This window comes from Pseudophryne corroboree, chromosome 2 (assembly GCF_028390025.1).
Source record: "Pseudophryne corroboree isolate aPseCor3 chromosome 2, aPseCor3.hap2, whole genome shotgun sequence".
NCBI classification, from domain to species: domain Eukaryota; kingdom Metazoa; phylum Chordata; class Amphibia; order Anura; family Myobatrachidae; genus Pseudophryne; species Pseudophryne corroboree.
The window spans coordinates 728,874,089-728,896,577 of record NC_086445.1 but is presented as its reverse complement, the minus strand read 5'-3'; the positions used below and the strand labels follow the sequence as shown (position 1 = coordinate 728,896,577).

At 47.4% G+C, this 22,489-nt stretch overlaps 1 protein-coding gene across 3 annotated transcripts in view; it reads right to left on the bottom strand.

The window, feature by feature from the left end:
• The window catches only part of MOV10 (Mov10 RNA helicase), a 439,448-nt gene that overhangs the window by 284,263 nt on the left and 132,696 nt on the right, over positions 1-22,489 (bottom strand). For 2 of the 3 annotated variants that reach the window (XM_063955381.1, XM_063955382.1), the window contains exon 2: positions 11,683-11,776. In XM_063955381.1, the coding sequence (XP_063811451.1) occupies positions 11,683-11,776 (94 nt within the window). Of the gene's footprint in view, positions 1-748; positions 890-11,682; positions 11,777-22,489 lie in introns of those variants that run through there. The other variant, XM_063955383.1, reaches the window with a different exon arrangement.

The following is a 22,489-nucleotide window of genomic DNA, read 5'->3' as shown; positions in this document are numbered from 1 at the left end:
TATAATAATGGAGTTAACAACAGTTTATTACTCTAGAGTGGGACCGGTACTCATTGGTGCACTTAATTGTTCAACTGGGGCTATAGAGGGTTAAAGGTCTGACTATCACACGCTTGTAATCCAGAGAACTTCCTGTCTGTCCTCAATTGGAAAAGTGTCTCAAGCAGGCCTCATCTCCGATATTCCCTTGCCCTGCAACTCACTGGGTGTTGCGTGCCAGCATCCTTGACTACAAGTATGGGTTCGGTGAGGGGGCAAAAGCCGGGAGCACAATCTGATTACAGCCTAGTCGGTAGCAATATGTCCAATTTTATATTGTAACTGCCTGTCTACAATAAGTATCGTGGGCTGGAAGTGGTCTCTAATCCCGTTCCCATTGTTTTTTTTTTTTTTTGTTTTTTTATTGTTACCAATTCACAGTCTGACGGTGGTCTGTCTAAAGGGGACCTGAGCTGCCATGTTAATTTGCACTCAATGGATATCAGTTGCAGTACCTGCCTTGTCCTCCTCTGCCATGGCGTTGAAGAGCAGTTAGTCTGCATTTAAGGTGAACTCACAGACAGGGAAAGGGGAGGCAGAGCAAATTACTAGATCTCTGGCTGATAGGCATACACTTTGGTTCCCTTAGGGATGGTACCACCCCATCTGGATTATGTCTCTTGCCCCATGAAGACTCAGCAGCAATTCTATGTGGGAAAGTCATGGAGGGACGGATTCTGGTCACGGTAAGGGTCCTTGCCCTCCTTACCTTTGGGTTCAACCTCACAAGTACTGTACTTGGTCCTGGCCTTGAATACAGTGGGGAGATTAGCATGGCTTCTAACAACAGAAGCACCTCTATACCACAAGAGGTCCAGAGAGTCTCCAACAGTAGCCCTCTAACCGCCGTTCACTTTGCCTGGCTCCCTACTCAGCTCAGCTGACTTAACAGTTAGTCCCAGTCAGCATGCGGGTGGGGAGGATCAGCTCCTTAGCCTAAACCAATGCTCCCTAGCTATATAGTCCCCAGTGCAGTGTGTCCTGCAGCAGGTGTTAGGGTACTTGAAACGGGCTCAATAGGCCATTTCTTTGGACCGCACAACCCAGTTGTTGGGCATTACAATAATTTGAATTGGTCATGGACCACCAGTCCAAGGCACGTGCCCTGAGGCACCCCAGTTTGAGAACCACTGCTATAATAAATATTCACAGTGCATACACTAATAGGAGTAGTAGTAGTAGTAGTAGTATAGACTCTGAGAAGGGTAGAATACCCTTTGCTGATAGTGGCAAATTTCCCATTAGGCACGTGCCTAGGGGCGGCACTGGGATGCTTGTGTTGGTACAGATAGCCTGAAATGTACCAGTAACTGCAAAATATTTCCACTGTACTGTACCATATGCATTTCTAATGAAGTGTAAATGGGTAGGATATGCACATACTGCTCCTGCAAGCTGTTCTGCTTAATAAATATGTATACATAATAAAAAAAATAAGATTTTAAACCTACCGGTAAATCTTTTTCTCGTAGTCCGTAGAGGATGCTGGGGACTCCGTAAGGACCATGGGGGATAGACGGGCTCCGCAGGAGACATGGGCACTTTAAGAAAGACTTTGGATCTGGGTGTGCACTGGCTCCTCCCTCTATGCCCCTCCTCCAGACCTCAGTTAGATAAACTGTGCCCAGAGGAGGCGGACAGTACGAGGAAAGGATTTTTGTTAATCCAAGGGCAAGATTCATACTAGCCACACCAATCACACTGTATAACTTGTGATATACTATCTAGTTAACAGTATGAAAAAACAACATAGCATCGGTCCAAAACCGATGAAACTATGACATAACCCTTATGTAAGCAATAACTATATACAAGTTTTGCATAAGTAGTCCTCACTTGGGACGGGCACCCCGCATCCTCTACGGACTACGAGAAAAAAAGATTTACCGGTAGGTTTAAAAATCTTATTTTCTCTAACGTCCTAGAGGATGCTGGGGACTCCGTAAGGACCATGGAGATTATACCAAAGCTCCCAAACGGGCGGGAGAGTGCGGATGACTCTGCAGCACCGATTGATCAAACAGGAGGTCCTCCTCAGCCAGGGTATCAAACTTATAGAACTTTGCAAAGGTGTTTGACCCCGACCAAGTAGCAGCTCGGCACAGCTGTAGTGCCGAGACCCCTCGGACAGCCGCCCAAGAAGAGCCCACCTTCCTAGTGGAATGGGCCTTAACCGATTTTGGTAACGGCAATCCTGCCGTAGAATGCGCCTGCTGAATCGTATTACAGATCCAGCGAGCAATAGTCTGGTTTCCTTGTTGGCTGCATACAGGACAAACAGTGCTTCTGTTTTCCTGACCCTAGCCGTTCTGGCCACGTAAATTTTCAAAGCCCTGACCACATCAAGGGACTCGGAATCCTCCAAGTCACGCGTAGCCACAGGCACGACAATAGGTTGGTTCATATGAAAAGGATGAGACCACTTTAGGTAGGAATTGAGGACGAGTCCGCAATTCCGCTCTATCCATATGGAAAACCAGATAGGGGCTTATGTGATAAAGCCGCTAATTCCGAAACTCGCCTAGCCGAAGCCAAGGCTAACAACATAACCACCTTCCAAGTGAGATATTTCAATTCCACCGTTTTAAGTGGTTCAAACCAATGTGACTTAAGGAAACTTAACATCACGTTAAGGTCCCAAGGCGCCACCGGAGGTACAAAAGGAGGCTGAATATGCAGTACTCCCTTCACAAAAGTCTGTACTTCTGGGAGAGAGGCCAATTTCTTTTGAAAGAAAATGGATAAGGCCGAAATCTGAACCTTAATAGATCCTAATTTTAGGCCCAAATTCACTCCAGTTTGTAGGAAGTGAAGAAAACGGCCTAGATGGAATTCTTCCGTAGGAGCATTCCTGGCCTCACACCAAGAAAACATATTTTCGCCATATTCGGTGATAATGTTTTGAAGTCACGTCCTTCCTAGCTTGTATTAGCGTAAGAATGACCTCATCCGGAATACCTTTTTCCGCTAGGATCCGGCGTTCAACCGCCATGCCGTCAAACGCAGCCGCGGTAAGTCTTGGAACATACAGGGCCCCTGTTGCAACAGGTCCTGTCTTAGAGGAAGAGGCCACGGATCTTCTGTGAGCATTTCCTGCAGATCCGGATACCAGGTCCTTCGTGGCCAATCTGGAACAATGAGGATTATTCTCACTCCTCTTTTTCTTTTATTCTCAACACTTTGGGTATGAGAGGAAGAGGAGGAAATGCATAGACCGACTGGAACACCCACGGTGTCACTAGGGCGTCCACAGCTACCGCCTGAGGGTCTCTTGACCTGGCGCAATACCGTTGTAGCTTTTTGTTGAGACGGGACGCCATCATGTCTATTTGGGGCAGTCCCTACTGACTTACAATCTGTGCGAAGACTTCCTGATGAAGTCCCCACTCTCCCGGATGCAGGTCGTGTCTGCTGAGGAAGTCTGCTTCCCAGTTGTCCACTCCCGGAATGAACACTGCGCTTACATGATTCTCCGTCCAGTGAAGAATTCTGGTGGCTTCCACCATCGCCACTCTGCTCCTTGTGCCGCCTTGGCGGTTTACATGAGCTACTGCGGTGACGTTGTCTGACTGGATCAGAACTGGTTGGTCGCGAAGTAATGCCTCCGCTTGACGTAGGGCGTTGTATATGGCCCTTAGTTCCAGGATGTTGATGTGAAGACAAGTCTCTTGACTTGACCAAAGACCTTGGAAATTTCTTCCCTGTGTGACTGCTCCCCAACCTCGGAGGCTCGCGTCCATGGTCACCAGGATCCAGTCCTGAATGCCGAACCTGCGGCCCTCAGGGTGGCGTGTCTGGGAACCGCAGCGCCTCCACAGCAAGTACCTGGGAACTCGGCCAGCGGGAGTATGCAGCGCTGCTGGGGAGGTGATGGAGCACCAACTTACAAACTGAACTCCAGTGCCCGGAGGCGGTGTTATAGAGGAGGCCCTGCAATGCATCCTGGGAACAGTCAAAGCTTTAGCCTGTTGATGCCTCTGGATCAAGATCCAACTCTACACCCCAATGCATTCCCTGTGGAACACAGTGTACACCGCTGCAGAAATATTCATTTACATTTAATTAGCTCCTTATCGATTTAGAGAAGGGTCTAAGCCAGCAAGCGTCAGAATAGAATCTGCAGCTGGCCACCAATGTGGCTGCAGATGGCAATTCAGAATTTTGGAGGGTTTATCCCCTGGTGGGCTGACAGGAAGCAGAGAATCCTGGGATATGCAATAGTGAAGTCCCAGCACAGCCCCTGAGAGAGGGCAATCCATTCAATGAGTGCCAATCCTTAGCCCTGCCTCCCAGCAGTTCCCCTGAATTTCAAATAATGGCAGTAATTTGGTTCAGTTATTATCTGTAGCTGATGCGGAGGGCTGGACAATTAGTTCCAAGCAGAGCTGTAAGGGCAGCTCTGCCATGCCTGATAGTGGCAGAAGCAGACTGCAGCTGGCAGTAAACGCTGCCCCGCAACTTCACTAGTGCTGCGATCAAAAAGGTACAAGGATAGGGCATGTGGAATAGCCACTGCAATTACCTAACCGTGCTGGGAGACACCAGCAGCTAGAGGGTCCACAATGGTGGGATATTTACCGCTGCCTATGCCATCCGGTGTGCAGGAGGCCGTGGGGTCCCCAGGGTCAGTTGATCCTGTGGCCGGAGACCCGGACACAAGCTTTTTAATAAAGCAGTCAAGGATGCCCCCCTTCAGGCTTTCCCTGTTGCAGACAGAACTGCCTGTTGAAGTCTTCAGTGAAGATCAAGCAAAAGAAATAAAGTAAAATGTAAAAAGTGCTAGACAGCCCTTGTAGCACCTGGTTTCTTGATGCACTAATGTAAACTGGGTTTGGAGGGATATAGACGGGGAGGAGCCAGCTACACTTCGTAAAAATGAAAGTGCCAGGCTCCAATTATCCACTCGTCTATACCACATTGTCTATATGCTCCAGTGTCCCCTAGTGGATGAAGGAGAAATACAGCTTATACTCTAAAATACCCTCTAAAAGGACAAACTTGCTTTTCACCTACAACAGTATGTAAACTCTCACGGTAGGGATTTCTTCTTTATTGTTCTCCCCTTAGCTCTATCCTTGTCACCAGTGCTCTGATCCCTTGTCTCCTCCAGCGACTCTGACTGACTGCTTGCCACAATATTGGGTACAGGATCACGAAGTACTAAATGGATTCCCAAACACTGTATACTCGCAATTAGCTTTAGCAAGGTGCTCTGCCCCTGTGATGTCCTTCCCAGTCTGTGCTGTTACTTTATACTGCAAAATGTTTTTATGTTTATCCTGTATGGTCCTGCATATACTTTGTGGAGTCTTGTAAAAGATTATCGTGGATCGTAATGTTACCTGTGTACAGCAGAGTATCCCTTATCCAAAATCACACACTTTTGGTTCCCCTACTGAGATGACACATATACATATCATATCTATATCTATATATACACACGGGTGTGGTTCATCAAATCGACAGTATCTAGGTCGACAATGTTTAGGTCGACAGTCACTAGGTCGACATGGATGGAAGGTCGACAGGGTTTCTAGGTCGACATGTGCTAGGTCGACAGGTCTAAAGTTCGACATGAGGAATTTTTTTTTTTGGTGTCGTTTTCTTCGTTGAGTGACCGGGATCCCAAATTAGTGCACCGCTTCGCTCGCCATGCTTCGGGCATGGTGCCTTTGCTCCGCTGCCGCTTCGCTCGGCACACTTTACCGTTCCAGTCGTAGTCCACGTGGATCGTTAAGTATGGAAAAAAAAAAAAAAAAAAAGTGAAAAACTCATGTCGACCTTTAGACCTGTCAACCTAGCACATGTCGACCTAGAAACCCTGTCGACCTAGTGACTGTCGACCTATAGTGGTCGACCTAGATACGGTCGATCTTCAGACCGGATCCCATACACACACACACACACACACACACAATATATATGTCATTATCTCAGTAGGGGACCCAAAAATGAGGGATTTTGAATTTTGGATAAGGGATACTCAACCTGTACCAATTCTGTTCGAGTTAGAAGACCCATCCATGGCTTGCAGCACTGCAATAGTGCATGGCCAAGACCAATGAGAAGGCACTGCATAAATCTAGCTACCTGATCTACCTAGCTAGAAACAGACGGACACAGACATGGGGAAGAGAAGGAGCTGCATAATGGGGGTCATTCCGAGTTGTTCGCTCGTTATTTTTTTCTCGCAACGGAGCGATTAGACGCTAATGCGCATGCGCAATGTCCGCACTGCGACTGCGCCAAGTAAATTTGCTATGCAGTTAGGTATTTTACTCACGTTTTTTTCTTCGTTCTGGTGATCGTAATGTGATTGACAGGAAGTGGGTGTTTCTGGGCGGAAACTGTCCGTTTTATGGGTGTGTGCGAAAAAACGCTACAGTTTCTGGGAAAAACGCGGGAGTGGCTGAAGAAACGGAGGAGTGTCTGGGCGAACGCTGGGTGTGTTTGTGACGTCAAACCAGGAACGACAAGCACTGAACTGATCGCAGATGCCGAGTAAGTCTGTAGCTACTCAGAAACTGCTAAGAGGTGTGTGGTCACAATTTTGAGAATCTTTCGTTCGCAATTTTAAGAAGCGAAGATTCACTCCCAGTAGGCGGCGGCTTAGCGTGTGCAATGCTGCTAAAAGCAGCTTGCGAGCGAACAACTCGGAATGAGGGCCAATATACCATCCAGGCAGGGTCAGTGCAAGGTGTCACGGCACCGTAGACAAAAGTTTAGCCTACCACCCCTCACAAGTGACTGTATATACATACAGAGAGGGAAAGGGGTTGGCGTTGATTAGTGCTGCTGACTGCTCTGCATCAGACCTGTCAGACTGTGACATGTCTGCACAGCAGTCTCAGCCAGAGCTGAGAAGTGAGGGGGCGGCAGACACAGCTTGAAGGCCAGTGTTAAGTAAAATAAGAAGGTCTCCTTAAGACATCCTTATTATACCAGCAGTCTCAGTGGTGCCCCCTCAGACCCAGATGCCCTTAGGCAGCTGCCTCATGGGAGCACCAACCCAGCATCCAAGGGCCTGTTTTTTTTTTATGTTCCTCTCATTACCTAACCTAGAAATGACTCAACCCATTGTAAGAGCCGCCAGAGTCCTGAATGAGAAAATTGGTCTATCATTAAATTACTGCAAGATCTCAGGTGGTATCCAGATGATAGATAGACAGTGTCTAGTTAGACAGTCAATAGATAGACATTAGGTTGACAGGGCCAAAAGGTAGACCAAAAAAAAAAAAAAAAAAGTAGGACACAGGTTTTGTTTTAAATTTTACATGTTTTTGGAATATTTCACACCTTCTTTATCCATGTCGGCATATACACTGCTCAAAAAAATAAAGGGAACACTTAAACAACACATCCTAGATCTGAATTAATTAAATATTCTTATTAAATACTTTGTTCTTTACATAGTTGAATGTGCTGACAACAAAATCACACAAAAACTATCAATGGAAATCAAATTTATTAACCCATGGAGGTCTGGATTTGGAGTCGCACTCAAAATTAAAGTGGAAAAACACACTACAGGCTGATCCAACTTTGATGTAATGTCCTTAAAACAAGTCAAAATGAGGCTCAGTAGTGTGTGTGGCCTCCACGTGCCTGTATGACCTCCCTACAATGCCTGGGCATGCTCCTGATGAGGTGGCGGATGGTCTCCTGAGGGATCTCCTCCCAGACCTGGACTAAAGCATCCGCCAACTCCTGGACAGTCTGTTGGTGGATGGAGAGAGACATGATGTCCCAGATGTGCTCAATTGGATTCAGGTCTGGGGAACGGACGGGCCAGTTCATAGCATCAATGCCTTCGTCTTGCAGGGACTGCTGACATACTCCAGCCACATGAGGTCTAGCATCGTCTTGCATTAGGAGGAACCCAGGGCCAACCGCACCAGCATATGGTCTCACAAGGGGTCTGAGGATCTCATCTCGGTACCTAATGGCAGTCAGGCTACCTCTGGCGAGCACATGGAGGGCTGTGCGGCCGGCCCCCCAAAGAAATGCCACCCCACACCATTACTGACCCACTGCCAAACCGGTCATGCTGGAGGATGTTGCAGGCAGCAGAACGTTCTCCTTGGCGTCTCCAGACTCTGTCACATGTGCTCAGTGAGAAACTGCTTTCATCTGTGAAGAGCACAGGGCGCCAGTGGCGAATTTGCCAATCTTGGTGTTCTCTGGCAAATGCCAAACGTCCTGCACGGTGTTGGGCTGTAAGCACAACCCCCACCTGTGGACGTCGGGCCCTCATACCACCCTCATGGAGTCTGTTTCTGATCGTTTGAGTAGACACATGCACATTTGTGGCTTGCTGGAGGTAATTTTGCAGGGGCTCTGGCAGTGCTCCTCCTGTTCCTCCTTGCACAAAGGCAGAGGTAGCGGTCCTGCTGCTGGGTTGTTACCCTCCTACGGCCTCCTCCACGTCTCCTGATGTACTGGCCTGTCTCCTGGTAGCGCCTCCATGCTCTGGACACTACGCTGACAGACACAGCAAACCTTCTTGCCACAGCTCGCATTGATGTGCCATCCTGGATGACCTGCACTACCTGAGCCACTTGTGTGGGTTGTAAACTCCTTCTCATGCTACCACTAGAGTGAAAGCACCGCCAGCTTTCAAAAGTGACCAAAACATCAGCCAGAAAGCATAGGATCTGAGAAGTGGTCTGTTGTAACCACCTGCAGAACAACTCCTTTATTGGGGGTGTCTTGCTAATTGCCTATAATTCCCACCTGTTGTCTATTCCACTTGCACAACAGCATGTGAAATTGATTGTCAATCAGTGTTGCTTCCTAAGTGGACAGTTTGATTTCACAGAAGTGTGATTGACTTGGAGTTACATTGTGTTGTTTAAGTGTTCCCTTTATTTTTTTGAGCAGTGTAGTTGGTCATAAACCTTGTGGCGAGCGCAGCGAGCCCAAGGCATAGCGAGCACCACGAGGGGAAGCCTTTCTACAGTTGGGGGTTCCAGATGACAAAACTATCCAAACAAACCACAAAAATGCAACAAAAAATGGTGTCTACCTTTTTTGTGTCGACCATTTTCATGTCGATGTTGACCCTGTCGACCTTTTGTACTGTCTACCTTGATCATGTCGACCTAATGTCTGTCTAACATGTGGTGTCTAGCTATTGACTGTCTAACTAGACACTGTCCATCATCCCACACCCATATAAGGCACTGATGGTATCACCAATTACATTTACGCACTCTTCTACAAAGATCCCATATCTTCTCTATACACTGATTACTTATGAAGAGATTGCAAATGTGCTGCAATCATCAACGTAGGAGTCAGACAATACACATATTGGGGACGTAGCGATACATACTACTCAATCTATTAATACACCACACTAAAACTACATACACCCTGTTCTGTAATGCATAATTTGATTATGTACATCTGCGATACATGCTTACTTCTACACTCTTACAAACTTGAAGATTTTTTGTTCAAGCCAAAACGCATGTGAAATTTTAACACCAAAAGAAAAGGAAAGATACTCTGCGCTTGAAACAATGTATCTAAAAATATATATGTGCAGTCTGACATAGAAGAAAGATTGACTCAGTGAGACTTAGATATATCAAAAAAACAATTTATATAGTGTCTCTAAGACTAAACATTTATAACATACAATACAACAAACAATTAATACATTCTCTCACACAATAGAATGAATGAGAATTTGGAATTGTGTGCAACATGCAATAAAATTTATTGCTATACCCTTTCAAATGGTGATTATAATAGTCCAAATACTGGCGTCCCAGTAAGTTATTATAATAAATTTGTAGCTCCCGCAATGAACTTTTCACAGTCTCAATTTATTTTTATATTTCTGTATAACTGAAGAAAAGGTGCAGCCTTTACTCAATGCTCCCGTGCTGGTTCCTGTATGTATATGCAGTCAGGGTCCTTTATAAGGATGGGATACACATGGAGCGGAGGTATACCATTCAGTCACTGTTTAAATAACGGCAGATGACTGTCACCTTTTTCATTTCGTTGGTATAAACTGTAATTAGCGCTTATTCATAGACGGTAAGTCTAGCCGCCGCCAGAATGGCTCCTGGTAACAGGTGTTAGGCCCCACAGCGGGGGTCAGATGGAACTCACCCGACCAATATTGGAGAGGCGTGCGGCAAGGATGGATCCAACGTGGGGCAGATAGCTACGGCTCAGGCTGTCACGGCTGTACTGAGACGGCTGTGTTGAGCCGTGGACTGTGTTCGTGCAGCAGGTATCACCAATTGGAGAGCGTAACAGAGAGTGGGCGTCAACGCGTTTCGTCTCCTAGCAACCGGAGACTTCCTCAAGACGAATACTTCCCCTCTCCATGTTCACAAATATATACCTGTCTAATGAGTCTCAGACCGAGCAGTTGTGATCTATTACTAATTAATAGTAATCTAGTCTTATAGACTCGAAAATGAACATACTGACAATGTTATAATTAAAAGTTGTATAAAAAACAAACAATCTTTTAATACTCAAACCATATACACTGAGTCAATCATCTATAATTTACCAAAAAATAAACAAAATGATTTAATTGAGATCAATTTAAAATTAACATATAAGTGCACTCCTAGACTGAGACTGTGAAAAGTTAATTGCGGGAGCTACAAATTTATTATAATAACATACTGGGACACCAGTATTTGGACTATTATAATCACCATTTGAAAGGGTATAGCAATTAATTTTATTGCATGTTGCACACAATTCCAAATTCTCATTCATTCTATTATGTGTGAGAGAATGTATTAATTGTTTGTTGTATTGTATGTTATAAATGTTTAGTCTTAGAGACACTATATAAATTGTTTTTTTGATATATCTAAGGGTGCATACACACGGTGAGATTCGGACTTATCCGATTCTCACCGTGCGACAGGGGGCCGGGTCAGCACTTAGCCAGTATCGCAAGCACATAATAACTGTGCTTGCGATGCTGGCTATGTGCGATTTCAATCCTGACTATCTCTTCTATAGAGATAGTCAGGATTGACTTGACTGCACAGCCTATTTTTTCTTCCGATGCCGACCGCGCGGGGCCGCGCATCGGCATCGGATCGGGATCGCAAGGTGACTGTCACCTTGCGATCTGCACTATATTTTCTTCCGATTCTGACTATATAGTCAGAATCGGAAGAAAATATCTTACCGTGTGTACACACCTTAAGTCTCACTGAGTCAATCTTTCTTCTGTCAGACTGCACATATATATTTTTAGATACATTGTTTCAAGCGCAGAGTATCTTTCCTTTTCTTTTAGTTTCCAATTGTTGCAACCTGGCAAGTTGTTTTACTCAGCTGCTGAATCAATCTTTTTAAATAAACAGTATTCTAACTAAGCACCGTTGATCACAATTGGTAACCTTCTGTACCGATTAGTGATTTTTGTTTTTTTAAATTTTAACACCAAGCAAAAAATGTTAACATGGAATTAGAGGGGGGGGGGGGGAAGTTTATTCGCCATTTTATCATCCTGTTTATCTTATTTTGGTAAGTACTTTTTATATAACTTACAAGTGCCATTGATCGCTGTAGAGGAAGCGATTTAGTGACCAGCGTTAAAATATTTCATTAGTCAAAACAAATCATGGCTGATGCAGAGAAAGACATACGCACCTGGTCAATATGAATGTTGTTCCTCCTTACTACAGCTTTTCCTGACGATTTAAGACCAAAAAGTGCAGAAGAAAAGCTTGGTAGATTATCATGCCTAAAAAAAGAAAAAGTAAGTGAGTCCCAATTATACATTTTCTAAATATAACATACTAAAGGCCCCCATTTATCAACGAGTTTCCCAGCTGGAAACACATTTTCTGTGATAATTAGGGTCGTTTTCTATTTATTATGCCTGATAGCATTGTTATTTAGCAGCATTATCAGTTTAGCTTCCACCCATTATGATGCATGCAAATGTCTATTTATCAACGAGCGCTATTTCTATAATAGTGCTCGTTTACCTTATTCCAAATAGTCTCCTTTTCTCTAACGTCCTAGAGGATGCTGGGGACTCCTTAAGGACCATGGGGATAGATGGGCTCCGCAGGAGACATGGGCACTTTAAGAAAGACTTTGGATCTGGGTGTGCACTGGCTCCTCCCTCTATGCCCCTCCTCAAGACCTCAGTTTGATACTGTGCCCAGTGGAGACCTGGTGCTTTGAGGGAGCTCTCCTGAGTTTCCTGTTAGAAAGTATTTTAGTTAGGTTTTTTATTTTCAGGGAGCCTGCTGGCAACAGACTCCCTGCATCGAGGGACTGAGGAGAGAGAAACAGACCTACTTCTCTGAGTTTCAAGGCTGTTTCTTAGGCTACTGGACACCATTAGCTCCAGAGGGATTGGTACGCAGGTCTCACCCTCGCCGTCCGTCCCAGAGCCGCGCCGCCGTCCTCCTCGCAGAGCCGGAAGATAGAAGCCGGGTGAGTATGAGAAGATAAGAAGACTTCAGAGGCGGCAGAAGACATCTTGATCTTCATAGAGGTAACGCACAGCTGTGAAGCTGTGCGCCATTGCTCCCATTCACCTCACACACATCGGTCACTGTAAGGGTGCAGGGCGCAGGGGGGGGGGGAGCGCCCTGGGCAGCAATATAAACCTCTCTAATGGCAAAAGTACATATATACACATGTACAGCTGGGCACTGTACATGTATATAAAGAGCCCCCGCCATGTTTTTAAGAATTTTGAGTGGGACAGAAGCTTCTCCCTCAGCACTCACCAGCGCCATTTTCTCCACAGCACAGCGCTGAGAGGAAGCTCCCCGGACTCTCCCCTGCTTACTGATGGTGACGGTGGGTTTTTCAAAAGGGGGGGGGCACATAATTGGCGCATATACATTCATAACAGCGCTACTGGGTAAACATTGTGTTTTTTCCTGGGTCATATAGCGCTGAGGTGTGTGCTGGCATACTCTCTCTCTCTCTGTCTCTCCAAAGGGCCTGGTGGGGAACCGGTCTTCAGAAAAGAGCTTCCGTGTGTGTGTGTGGGGGGGGGGTGTCGGTACGCGTGTGTCGACATGTATGAGGTTGAAGGCTCACCTAAGGAGGAGGGGGAGTGTATGAATGTAAGGTCTCCGTCGGCAGCGCCAACACCTGACTGGATGGATGGATATGTGGAATGTCTTAAGTGCTAATGTAAATTTATTGCACAAAAGATTAGACAAAGCTGAGGCTAGGGAACAGTCAGGAAGTCAAACCATGTCTGTCCCAATGTCGCCGGGACCTTCGGGGTCTCAGAAGCGCACACTATCCCAAATAGTTGACACAGATACCGACACGGATTCAGACTCCAGTGTCGACTACGATGATGCAAAATTACAGCCAAGAGTGGCTAAATGTATTCGATATATGATTATTGCAATAAGAGAGGTTTTGCATATCACAGAGGAACCCCCTGTCCCTGACACGAGGGTACACATGTATAAAGGGAAAAAGCCTGAGGTCACCTTTCCATCCTCACATGAGCTGAACGAATTATGCGAAAAAGCTTGGGAAACCCCAGACAAAAGACTGCAGGTTCCCAAAAGGATTCTTATGGCGTATCCTTTCCCGCAAAAGGACAGAATACGGTGGGAATCCTCTCCTAGGGTAGACAAAGCATTGACACGCTTATCAAAAAAGATAGCGCTGCCATCCCAAGATACGGCTACCCTCAAGGATCCCGCTGACCGCAAGCAGGAGGTTACCATGAAGTCCATTTACACACATTCTGGTACAATACTCAGACCGGCAAATGCGTCGGCCTGGGTTTGTAGTGCTGTAGCAGCATGGACAGATTCCTTATCAGCGGAAATTGAGACCCTAGATAAGGATACCATTTTAATGACCCTAGGGCATATAAAAGATGCTGTGTTATATATGAGGGATGCTCAAAGAGACATTTGTTTACAGAGTTCCAGAATAAACGCTATGTCTGTTTCTGCTAGGCGAGTCTTATGGACCCGACAGTGGACGGGCGATGCCGACTCAAAGAAGCATATGGAGTTTTTACCTTACAAAAGGTGAGGAATTATTTGGAGAAGGCCTCTCGGACCTCGTGTACACAGCTACGGCAGGTAAATCAAATTTTTTGCCTTATGTTCCCTCACAGCCTAAGAAAACGCCTCATTATCAAATGCAGTCCTTTCGTTCAAATAAAAGCAAAAGAGTACGTGGATCGTCCTTTCTTGCCAAACGTAAAGGCAGAGGAAAAAAAGCTGCACAACACAGCTAGTCCTCCCCGGCCTCTGCAAAATCCACCGCATGACGCTGGGGCTCCCCTGAGGGAGTCCGCTCCAGTGAGGGCACGTCTTCGACTTTTCAGCCACATCTGGGTTTACTCACAGGTGGATCCCTGGGCAATAGAATTTGTTTCTCAGGGATACAAGCTGGAATTCGAGGAGGTGGCCCCTCGCCGGTTTTTCAAATCTGCCCTGCCAGCTTCTCCTTCAGAGAGGGAGTTAGTGTTAAATGCGATTCAAAAATTGTATCTTCAACAGGTGGTGGTCTAGGTTCCCCTACTACAACAAGGAAGGGGATATTACTCAACCCTGTTTGTGGTCCCGAAACCTGACGGTTCGATCAGACCCATTTTAAATTTAAAATCCCTGAACCTATACTTGAAAAGGTTCAAGTTCAAGATGGAATCACTCAGGAGTGGTCATCGCAAGCCTGGAAGGGGGGATTTTATGGTATCCCCAGACATAAGGGATGCGTACCTTCATGTTCCAATATATCCACCTCATCAGGCGTACCTGAGATTTGCGGTACAGGATTGTCATTACCAATTTCAGACGTTGCAGTTTGGGCTTTCCACGGCCCCGAGGATTTTCACCAAGGTAATGGCGGAAATGATGGTGCTCCTGCGCAAGCAAGGTGTCACAATTATCCCATACTTGGACGATCTCCTCATAAAAGCGAGATCTCGAGAGACATTACTGAACATCGTGTCACTTTCAGAATCAGAATCAGCTTTATTGGCCAGGTGTACTCACATACACTAGGAATTCTTTGTGATACAATGCATCGCCAAGCAGCAACATGGAGGAAAAAAACGTAGCATACATTACAAACATTACACATATGAGTTCATACGGGTGGTCTTCTGTATGCCGGCGGTTGGGCTCCCGGCGCTCAGTATACCGGCGCCGGGAGCCCGACAGCCGGCATACCGACACTTATTTTCCCTCGTGGGGGTCCACGACCCCCATAGAGGGAGAATAAAATAGTGTGGCGCGCGTAGCGCGCCACCGTGCCCGTAGCGTGGCGAGCGCAGCGAGCCCGCAAGGGGCTCATTTGCGCTCGCCACGCTGTCGGTAAGCCGGCGGTCGGGCTCCCGGCGTCGGGATGCTGGTCGCCGGGAGCCCGACCGCCGGCCAGCCGTAGTGAACCCGTTCATACTGCACATATGCAACTGTACAGTAGACATATTATACATTTAAGAAGGTGTTACAGCAACACGGCTGGATTCTCAATATACCGAAGTCGCAGCTGGTTCCTACAACTCGTCTGACCTTCTTGGGCATGATTCTGGACACAGACCAGAAAAGAGGTTTTTCTTCCGACGGAAAAAGCTCAGGAACTCATGACTCTGGTCAGGAACCTGTTGCAGCCAAAACAGGTGTCAGTGCATCACTGCACTCGAGTCCTGGGGAGAAGATGGTGGCATCATACGAAGCCATTCCCTTCGGCAGGTTCCATGCGAGGACCTTCCAATGGGACCTACTGGACAAGTGGTCGGGTCACATCTACAAATTCATCTGCGGATCACCCTGTCCCCCAGAGCCAGGGTATCTCTCCTGTGGTGGCTGCAGAGTGCTCACCTCCTAGAGGGCCACAGGTTCGGCATTCAGGACTGGATCCTGGTGACCACGGACGCAAGCCTCCGAGGTTGGGGAGCAGTCACACAGGGAACAAATTTCCAAGGTCTTTGGTCAAGTCTAGAGACTTGTCTCCACATCAACATCCTGGAGTTGAGGGCCATATACAACGCCCTACATCAAGCGGAGGCATTACTTTGCGACAAACCAGTTCTGATCCAGGAGGACAATGTCACCGCAGTAGCTCATGTCAACCGTCAAGGCGGCACAAGGAGCAGAGTGGCAATGGCGGAAGCCACCAGGATTCTTCGCTGGGCGAAAAATCATGTAAGCGCACTGTCAGCAGTGGTCATTCCGGGAGTGGACAACTGGGAAGCAGACTTCCTCAGCAGACACGATCTGCATCCGGGACAGTGGGGACTTCATCAGGAAGTCTTCGCGCAGATTGCAAGTCAGTGGGGACTGCCCCAAATAGACATGATGGCGTCCCGTCTAAACAAAAAGCTAAAAAGTTATTGCGCCAGGTCAAGAGATCCTCAGGCGGTAGCTGTGGACGCCCTGGTGACACCGTGGGTGTTCCGGTCGGTCTATGTATTTTCTCCTCTTCCTCTCATACCCAAGGTGTTGAGAATAAATAAGAATTTACTCACCGGTAATTCTATTTCTCATAGTCCGTAGTGGATGCTGGGGACTCCGTAAGGACCATGGGGATTAGCGGCTCCGCAGGAGACTGGGCACAACTATAAAAAAAGCTTTTAGACTACTGGTGTGCACTGGCTCCTCCCACTAAGACCCTCCTCCAGACCTCAGTTAGGATACTGTGCCCGGAAGAGCTGACACAATTAGGAAGGATTTTGAATCCCGGGTAAGACTCATACCAGCCACACCAATCACACCGTATAACTCGTGATACAATACCCAGTTAACAGTATGACAACAACTGAGCCTCTCAACAGATGGCTCAACAATAACCCTTTAGTTAAGCAATAACTATATACAAGTATTGCAGACAATCCGCACTTGGGATGGGCGCCCAGCATCCACTGCGGACTATGAGAAATAGAATTACCGGTGAGTAAATTCTTATTTTCTCTAACGTCCTAAGTGGATGCTGGGGACTCCGTAAGGACCATGGGGATTATACCAAAGCTCCCAAACGGGCGGGAGAGTGCGGATGACTCTGCAGCACCGAATGAGAGAACTCCAGGTCCTCCTCAGCCAGGGTATCAAATTTGTAGAATTTTGCAAACGTGTTTGCCCCTGACCAAGTAGCAGCTCGGCAAAGTTGAAGAGCCGAGACCCCTCGGGCAGCCGCCCAAGAGCCCACTTTCCTCGTGGAATGGGCTTTCACTGATTTAGGATGCGGCAGTCCAGCCGCAGAATGTGCAAGCTGAATCGTACTACAGATCCAGCGAGCGATAGTCTGCTTAGAAGCAGGTTCACCCAACTTGTTGGGCGCATACAGGATAAAGAGCGAGTCAGTCTTCCTGACTCCAGCTGTCCTGGAAACATAAATTTTTAGGGCCCTGACTACATCCAACAACTTGGAAGCCTCCAAGTCATTTGTAGCCGCAGGCACCACGATAGGTTGGTTCAGATGAAAAGCGGATACCACTTTGGGGGGAAACTGGGGACGAGTCCTCAATTCTGCCCTATCCATATGGAAAATCAGATAAGGGCTTTTACATGACAAAGCCGCCAATTCTGAAACACGCCTGGCCGAAGCCAAGGCCAACAACATGACCACTTTCCACGTGAGATATTTCAAATCCACGGTTTTCAGTGGCTCAAACCAATGTGACTTTAGGAAATCCAACACCACGTTGAGATCCCAAGGTGCCACTGGAGGCACAAAAGGGGGCTGAATATGCAGCACTCCCTTAACAAAAGTCTGAACTTCAGGTAGTGAAGACAATTCTCTCTGGAAGAAAATCGATAGAGCCGAAATCTGGACCTTAATGGAACCCAATTTAAGGCCCATAGTCACCCCTGACTGTAGGAAGTGCAGGAACCGGCCCAGCTGAAATTCTTCCGTTGGGGCCTTCCTGGCCTCTCACCACGCAACATATTTTCGCCATATGCAGTGATAATGGTTTGCGGTTACTTCTTTCCTAGCTTTTATCAGCGTAGGAATGACTTCCTCCGGAATGCCCTTTTCCTTCAGGATCCGGTGTTCAACCGTCATGCCGTCAAACGCAGCCGCGGTAAGTCTTGGAACAGACAGGGCCCCTGCTGCAGCAGGTCCTGTCTGAGCGGTAGAGGCCATGGGTCCTCTGACATCATTTCTTGAAGTTCCGGATACCACACTCTTCTTGGCCAATCCGGAACAATGAGTATAGTTCTTACTCCTCTTCTCCTTATTATCCTCGGTACCTTTGGTATGAGAGGAAGAGGAGGGAACACATAAACCGATCGGTACACCCACGGTGTTACCAGAGCGTCCACAGCTATCGCCTGCGGGTCTCTCGACCTGGCGCAATATTTTTCTAGCTTTTTGTTTAGGCGGGACGCCATCATGTCCACCTGTGGTTTTTCTCACTGGTTTACAATCATTTGAAAGACTTCTGGATGAAGTCCCCACTCTCCCGGGTGGAGGTCGTGCCTGCTGAGGAAGTCTGCTTCCCAGTTGTCCACTCCCGGAATGAACACTGCTGACAGTGCTAACACGTGATTTTCCGCCCATCGGAGAATCCTTGTGGCTTCTGCCATCGCCATCCTGCTTTTTGTGCCGCCCTGTCGATTTACATGGGCGACCGCCGTGATGTTGTCTGACTGGATCAGTACCGGCTGGTTTTGAAGCAGGGGTTTTGCCTGACTTAGGGCATTGTAAATGGCCCTTAGTTCCAGAATATTTATGTGCAGGGAAGTCTCCTGACTAGACCATAGTCCTTGGAAGTTTCTTCCCTGTGTGACTGCTCCCCAGCCTCGAAGGCTGGCATCCGTGGTCACCAGGACCCAGTCCTGTATGCCGAATCTGCGGCCCTCTTGAAGATGAGCACTCTGCAGCCACCACAGCAGAGACACCCTTGTCCTCAGGGACAGGGTTATCAGACTATGCATCTGAAGATGCGATCCGGACCACTTGTCCAACAGGTCCCACTGAAAGGTTCTTGCATGAAACCTGCCGAATGGAATCGCTTCGTAGGAAGCTACCATTTTTCCCAGGATCCGCGTGCAATGATGCACCGACACCTGTTTTGGTTTTAAGAGGCCTCTGACTAGAGATGACAGCTCCTTGGCCTTTTCCTCCGGGAGAAACACTTTTCTCTGTTCTGTATCCAGAACCATCCCTAGGAACAGCAGGCATGTCGTAGGGACCAGCTGTGACTTTGGAATGTTTAGAATCCAGCCGTGCTGTTGTAGCACTTCCCGAGATAGTGCTACCCCTATCAACAACTGCTCTCTGGACCTCGCCTTTAATCAGGAGATCGTCCAAGTACGGGATAATTAAAACTCCCTTCCTTCGAAGGAGTATCATCATTTCCGCCATTACCTTGGTAAAGACCCTCGGAGCCGTGGAGAGACCGAACGGCAACGTCTGAAATTGGTAATGACAATCTTGTACCACAAACCTGAGGTACTCCTGGTGAGGATGGTAAATGGGGACATGTAGGTAAGCATCCTTGATGTCCAGCGATACCATGTAATCTCCCTCGTCCAGGCTTGCAATAACCGCCCTGAGCGATTCCATCTTGAACTTGAATTTTTTTATATATGTGTTCAAGGATTTCAAATTTAAAAAATGGGTCTCACCGATCCGTCCGGTTTCGGTACCACAAACATTGTGGAATAGTAACCCCTTCCTTGTTGAAGTAGGAGCACCTTTACTATCACTTGTTGTGAATACAGCTTTTGAATTGCCTGTAACACTGCCTCCCTGCCTGAGGGAGTGGTTGGCAAGGCAGATTTGAGGAAACGGCAGGGGGGAGATGTCTCGAATTCCAGTTTGTACCCCTGAGATACTACTTGAAGGATCCAGGGATCCACCCGTGAGCGAGCCCACTGATTGCTGAAATTTTTGAGACGGGCCCCCACCGTACCTGGCTCCGCCTGTGGAGCCCCAGCGTCATGCTGTGGACTTAGAGGAAGCGGGGGAGGACTTTTGCTCCTGGGAACTGGCTGTATGCTGCAGCTTTTTCCCTCTACCTCTGCCTCTGGACAGAAAGGACGCGCCTTTAACCCGCTTGCCCCTATTGGGCCGAAAGGACTGTACCTGATAATACGGTGCTTTCTTTGGTTGTGAGGGAACATGGGGTAAAAATTTAGACTTCCCAGCTGTTGCTGTGGAAACGAGGTCCGAGAGACCATCCCCGAACAATTCCTCACCCTTATAAGGCAGAACTTCCATGTGTCGTTTGGAATCTGCATCACCTGTCCACTGCCGAGTCCATAACCCTCTCCTGGCAGAAATGGACATTGCACTAATTTTGGATGCCAGCCGGCAAATATCCCTCTGTGCATCCCTCATGTATAAAAGTGCGTCTTTTATATGCTCTACGTTTAGCAAAATAGTGTCCCTGTCTAGGGTATCTATATTTTCTGACAGGGAATCTGACCACGCAGCAGCAGCACTGCACATCCAGGCTGAAGCTATAGCCGGTCTCAGTATCACACGTGTGTGTGTGTGTGTGTGTGTGTGTGTGTGTGTGTGTGTGTGTGTGTGTGTGTGTGTATGTATATATATATATATATATATATATATATATATATATATATATATATATATATTTATTTATTTATTATATAGATTTCAGGATAGCCTCCTGCTTTCTATCAGCAGATTCCTTCAGGGCGGCCGTATCCGGAGACGGTAGTGCCACCTTCTTTGACAAGCGTGTGAGCGCTTTATCCACCCTAGGGGATGTTTCCCAGCGTGACCTATCCTCTGGCGGGAAAGGGTACGCCATTAGTAACCTCTTAGAAATTACCATCTTTTTATCAGGGGAAGCCCACGCTTCTTCACACACTTCATTTAACTCTTCAGACGGAGGAAAAGCTACTGGTAGTTTTTTCTCTCCAAACATTATACCCTTTTTTGTGGTACCGGGGGTAACATCAGAAATGTGCAACACATTTATCATTGCCTCAATCATGTAACGTGTGGCCCTACTGGAAGTTACATTAGTCTCTTCGTCGTCGACACTGGAGTCAGTATCCGTGTCGACATCTGTGTCAACCATCTGAGGTAGCGGGCGTTTTAGAGCCCCTGATGGTTTTTGAGACGCCTGGGCAGGCACAGGCTGAGAAGCCGGCTGTCCCACATTAGGTATGTCGTCAAACCTTTTATGTAAGGAGTCGACACAATCACGTAATTCCTTCCACAGCACCATCCACTCAGGTGTCGACCCCGCAGGGGGTGACATCACATTTACAGGCATCTGCTCCGCCTCCACATAAGCCTCCTCATCAAACATGTCGACACAGCCGTACCGACACACCGCAAACACACAGGGAATGCTCTGACAGAGGACAGGACCCCACAAAGCCTTTTGGGGAGACAGAGAGAGAGTATGCCAGCACACACCAGAGCGCTATATAACACTGGGATCCCACTATCAATGAGTGTTTTCCCTAAAACCCCGAAACGCCGTTGGATGGTCTAATAAAGATCTCAGCATTTACCTTCTTGTCCAGACTGCTTGAGTGCCGCCGGAATATTTGCAGTATATAGAGTGGCTGCCATACCACTCACGGAGGGCACCGCAGCAACTACAACCTATTATCCGTCTCGGAGTGCCGGGTGAACAGTTCTCTTATAATAATATATATAAATATATATATATATATATATATATATATATATATATATATATATATATATATTATCTATACTGCGCCTAAATTTAGTGCCCCCCCCCCCCCTCTCTGTTTTACCCTTCTGTAGTATTCTTAGACTGCAGGGGAGAGCCAGGGAGCTAACTGTGAGGGTAAAATGGCGCCAGTGTGCTGAGGGAGAAGCCCCGCCCCCTTTTCGGCAGACTTTCTCACGCTTTTTCTGTAATGCTGGCAGGGGTAATTTTACATCTATATAGCCTCTGGGACTATATATGATGTATATTTTGCCAGCCAAGGTGTTATTTATTGCCCTCAGGGCGCGCCCCCCCCCCAGCGCCCTGCACCCATCAGTGACCGAAGTGTGAGGTGTACATGAGGAGCAATGGCGCACAGCACTGCAGCTACCTTGGTGAAGAGCGAAGTCTTCTGCCGACGATTTTCCGGACCTTCTTCGTGCTTCTGGCTCTGTAAGGGGGACGGCGGCGCGGCTCCGGGAACGAACACCAAGGTCGGGTCCTGCGGTCGATCCCTCTGGAGCTAATGGTGTCCAGTAGCCTAAGAAGCCCAAACTACCACCAGTTAGGTAGGTTCGCTTCTTCTCCCCCTAGTCCCTCGCTGCAGTGAGTCTGTTGCCAGCAGATCTCACTGAAAATAAAAAACCTAAATATACTTTCTTTCTAGGTGCTCAGGAGAGCCCCTAGTGTGCATCCAGCTCAGCCGGGCACAAGAATCTAACTGAGGTCTGGAGGAGGGTCTTAGTGGGAGGAGCCAGTGCACACCAGTAGTCTAAAAGCTTTCTTTATAGTTGTGCCCAGGCTCCTGCGGAGCTGCTAATCCCCATGGTCCTTACGGAGTCC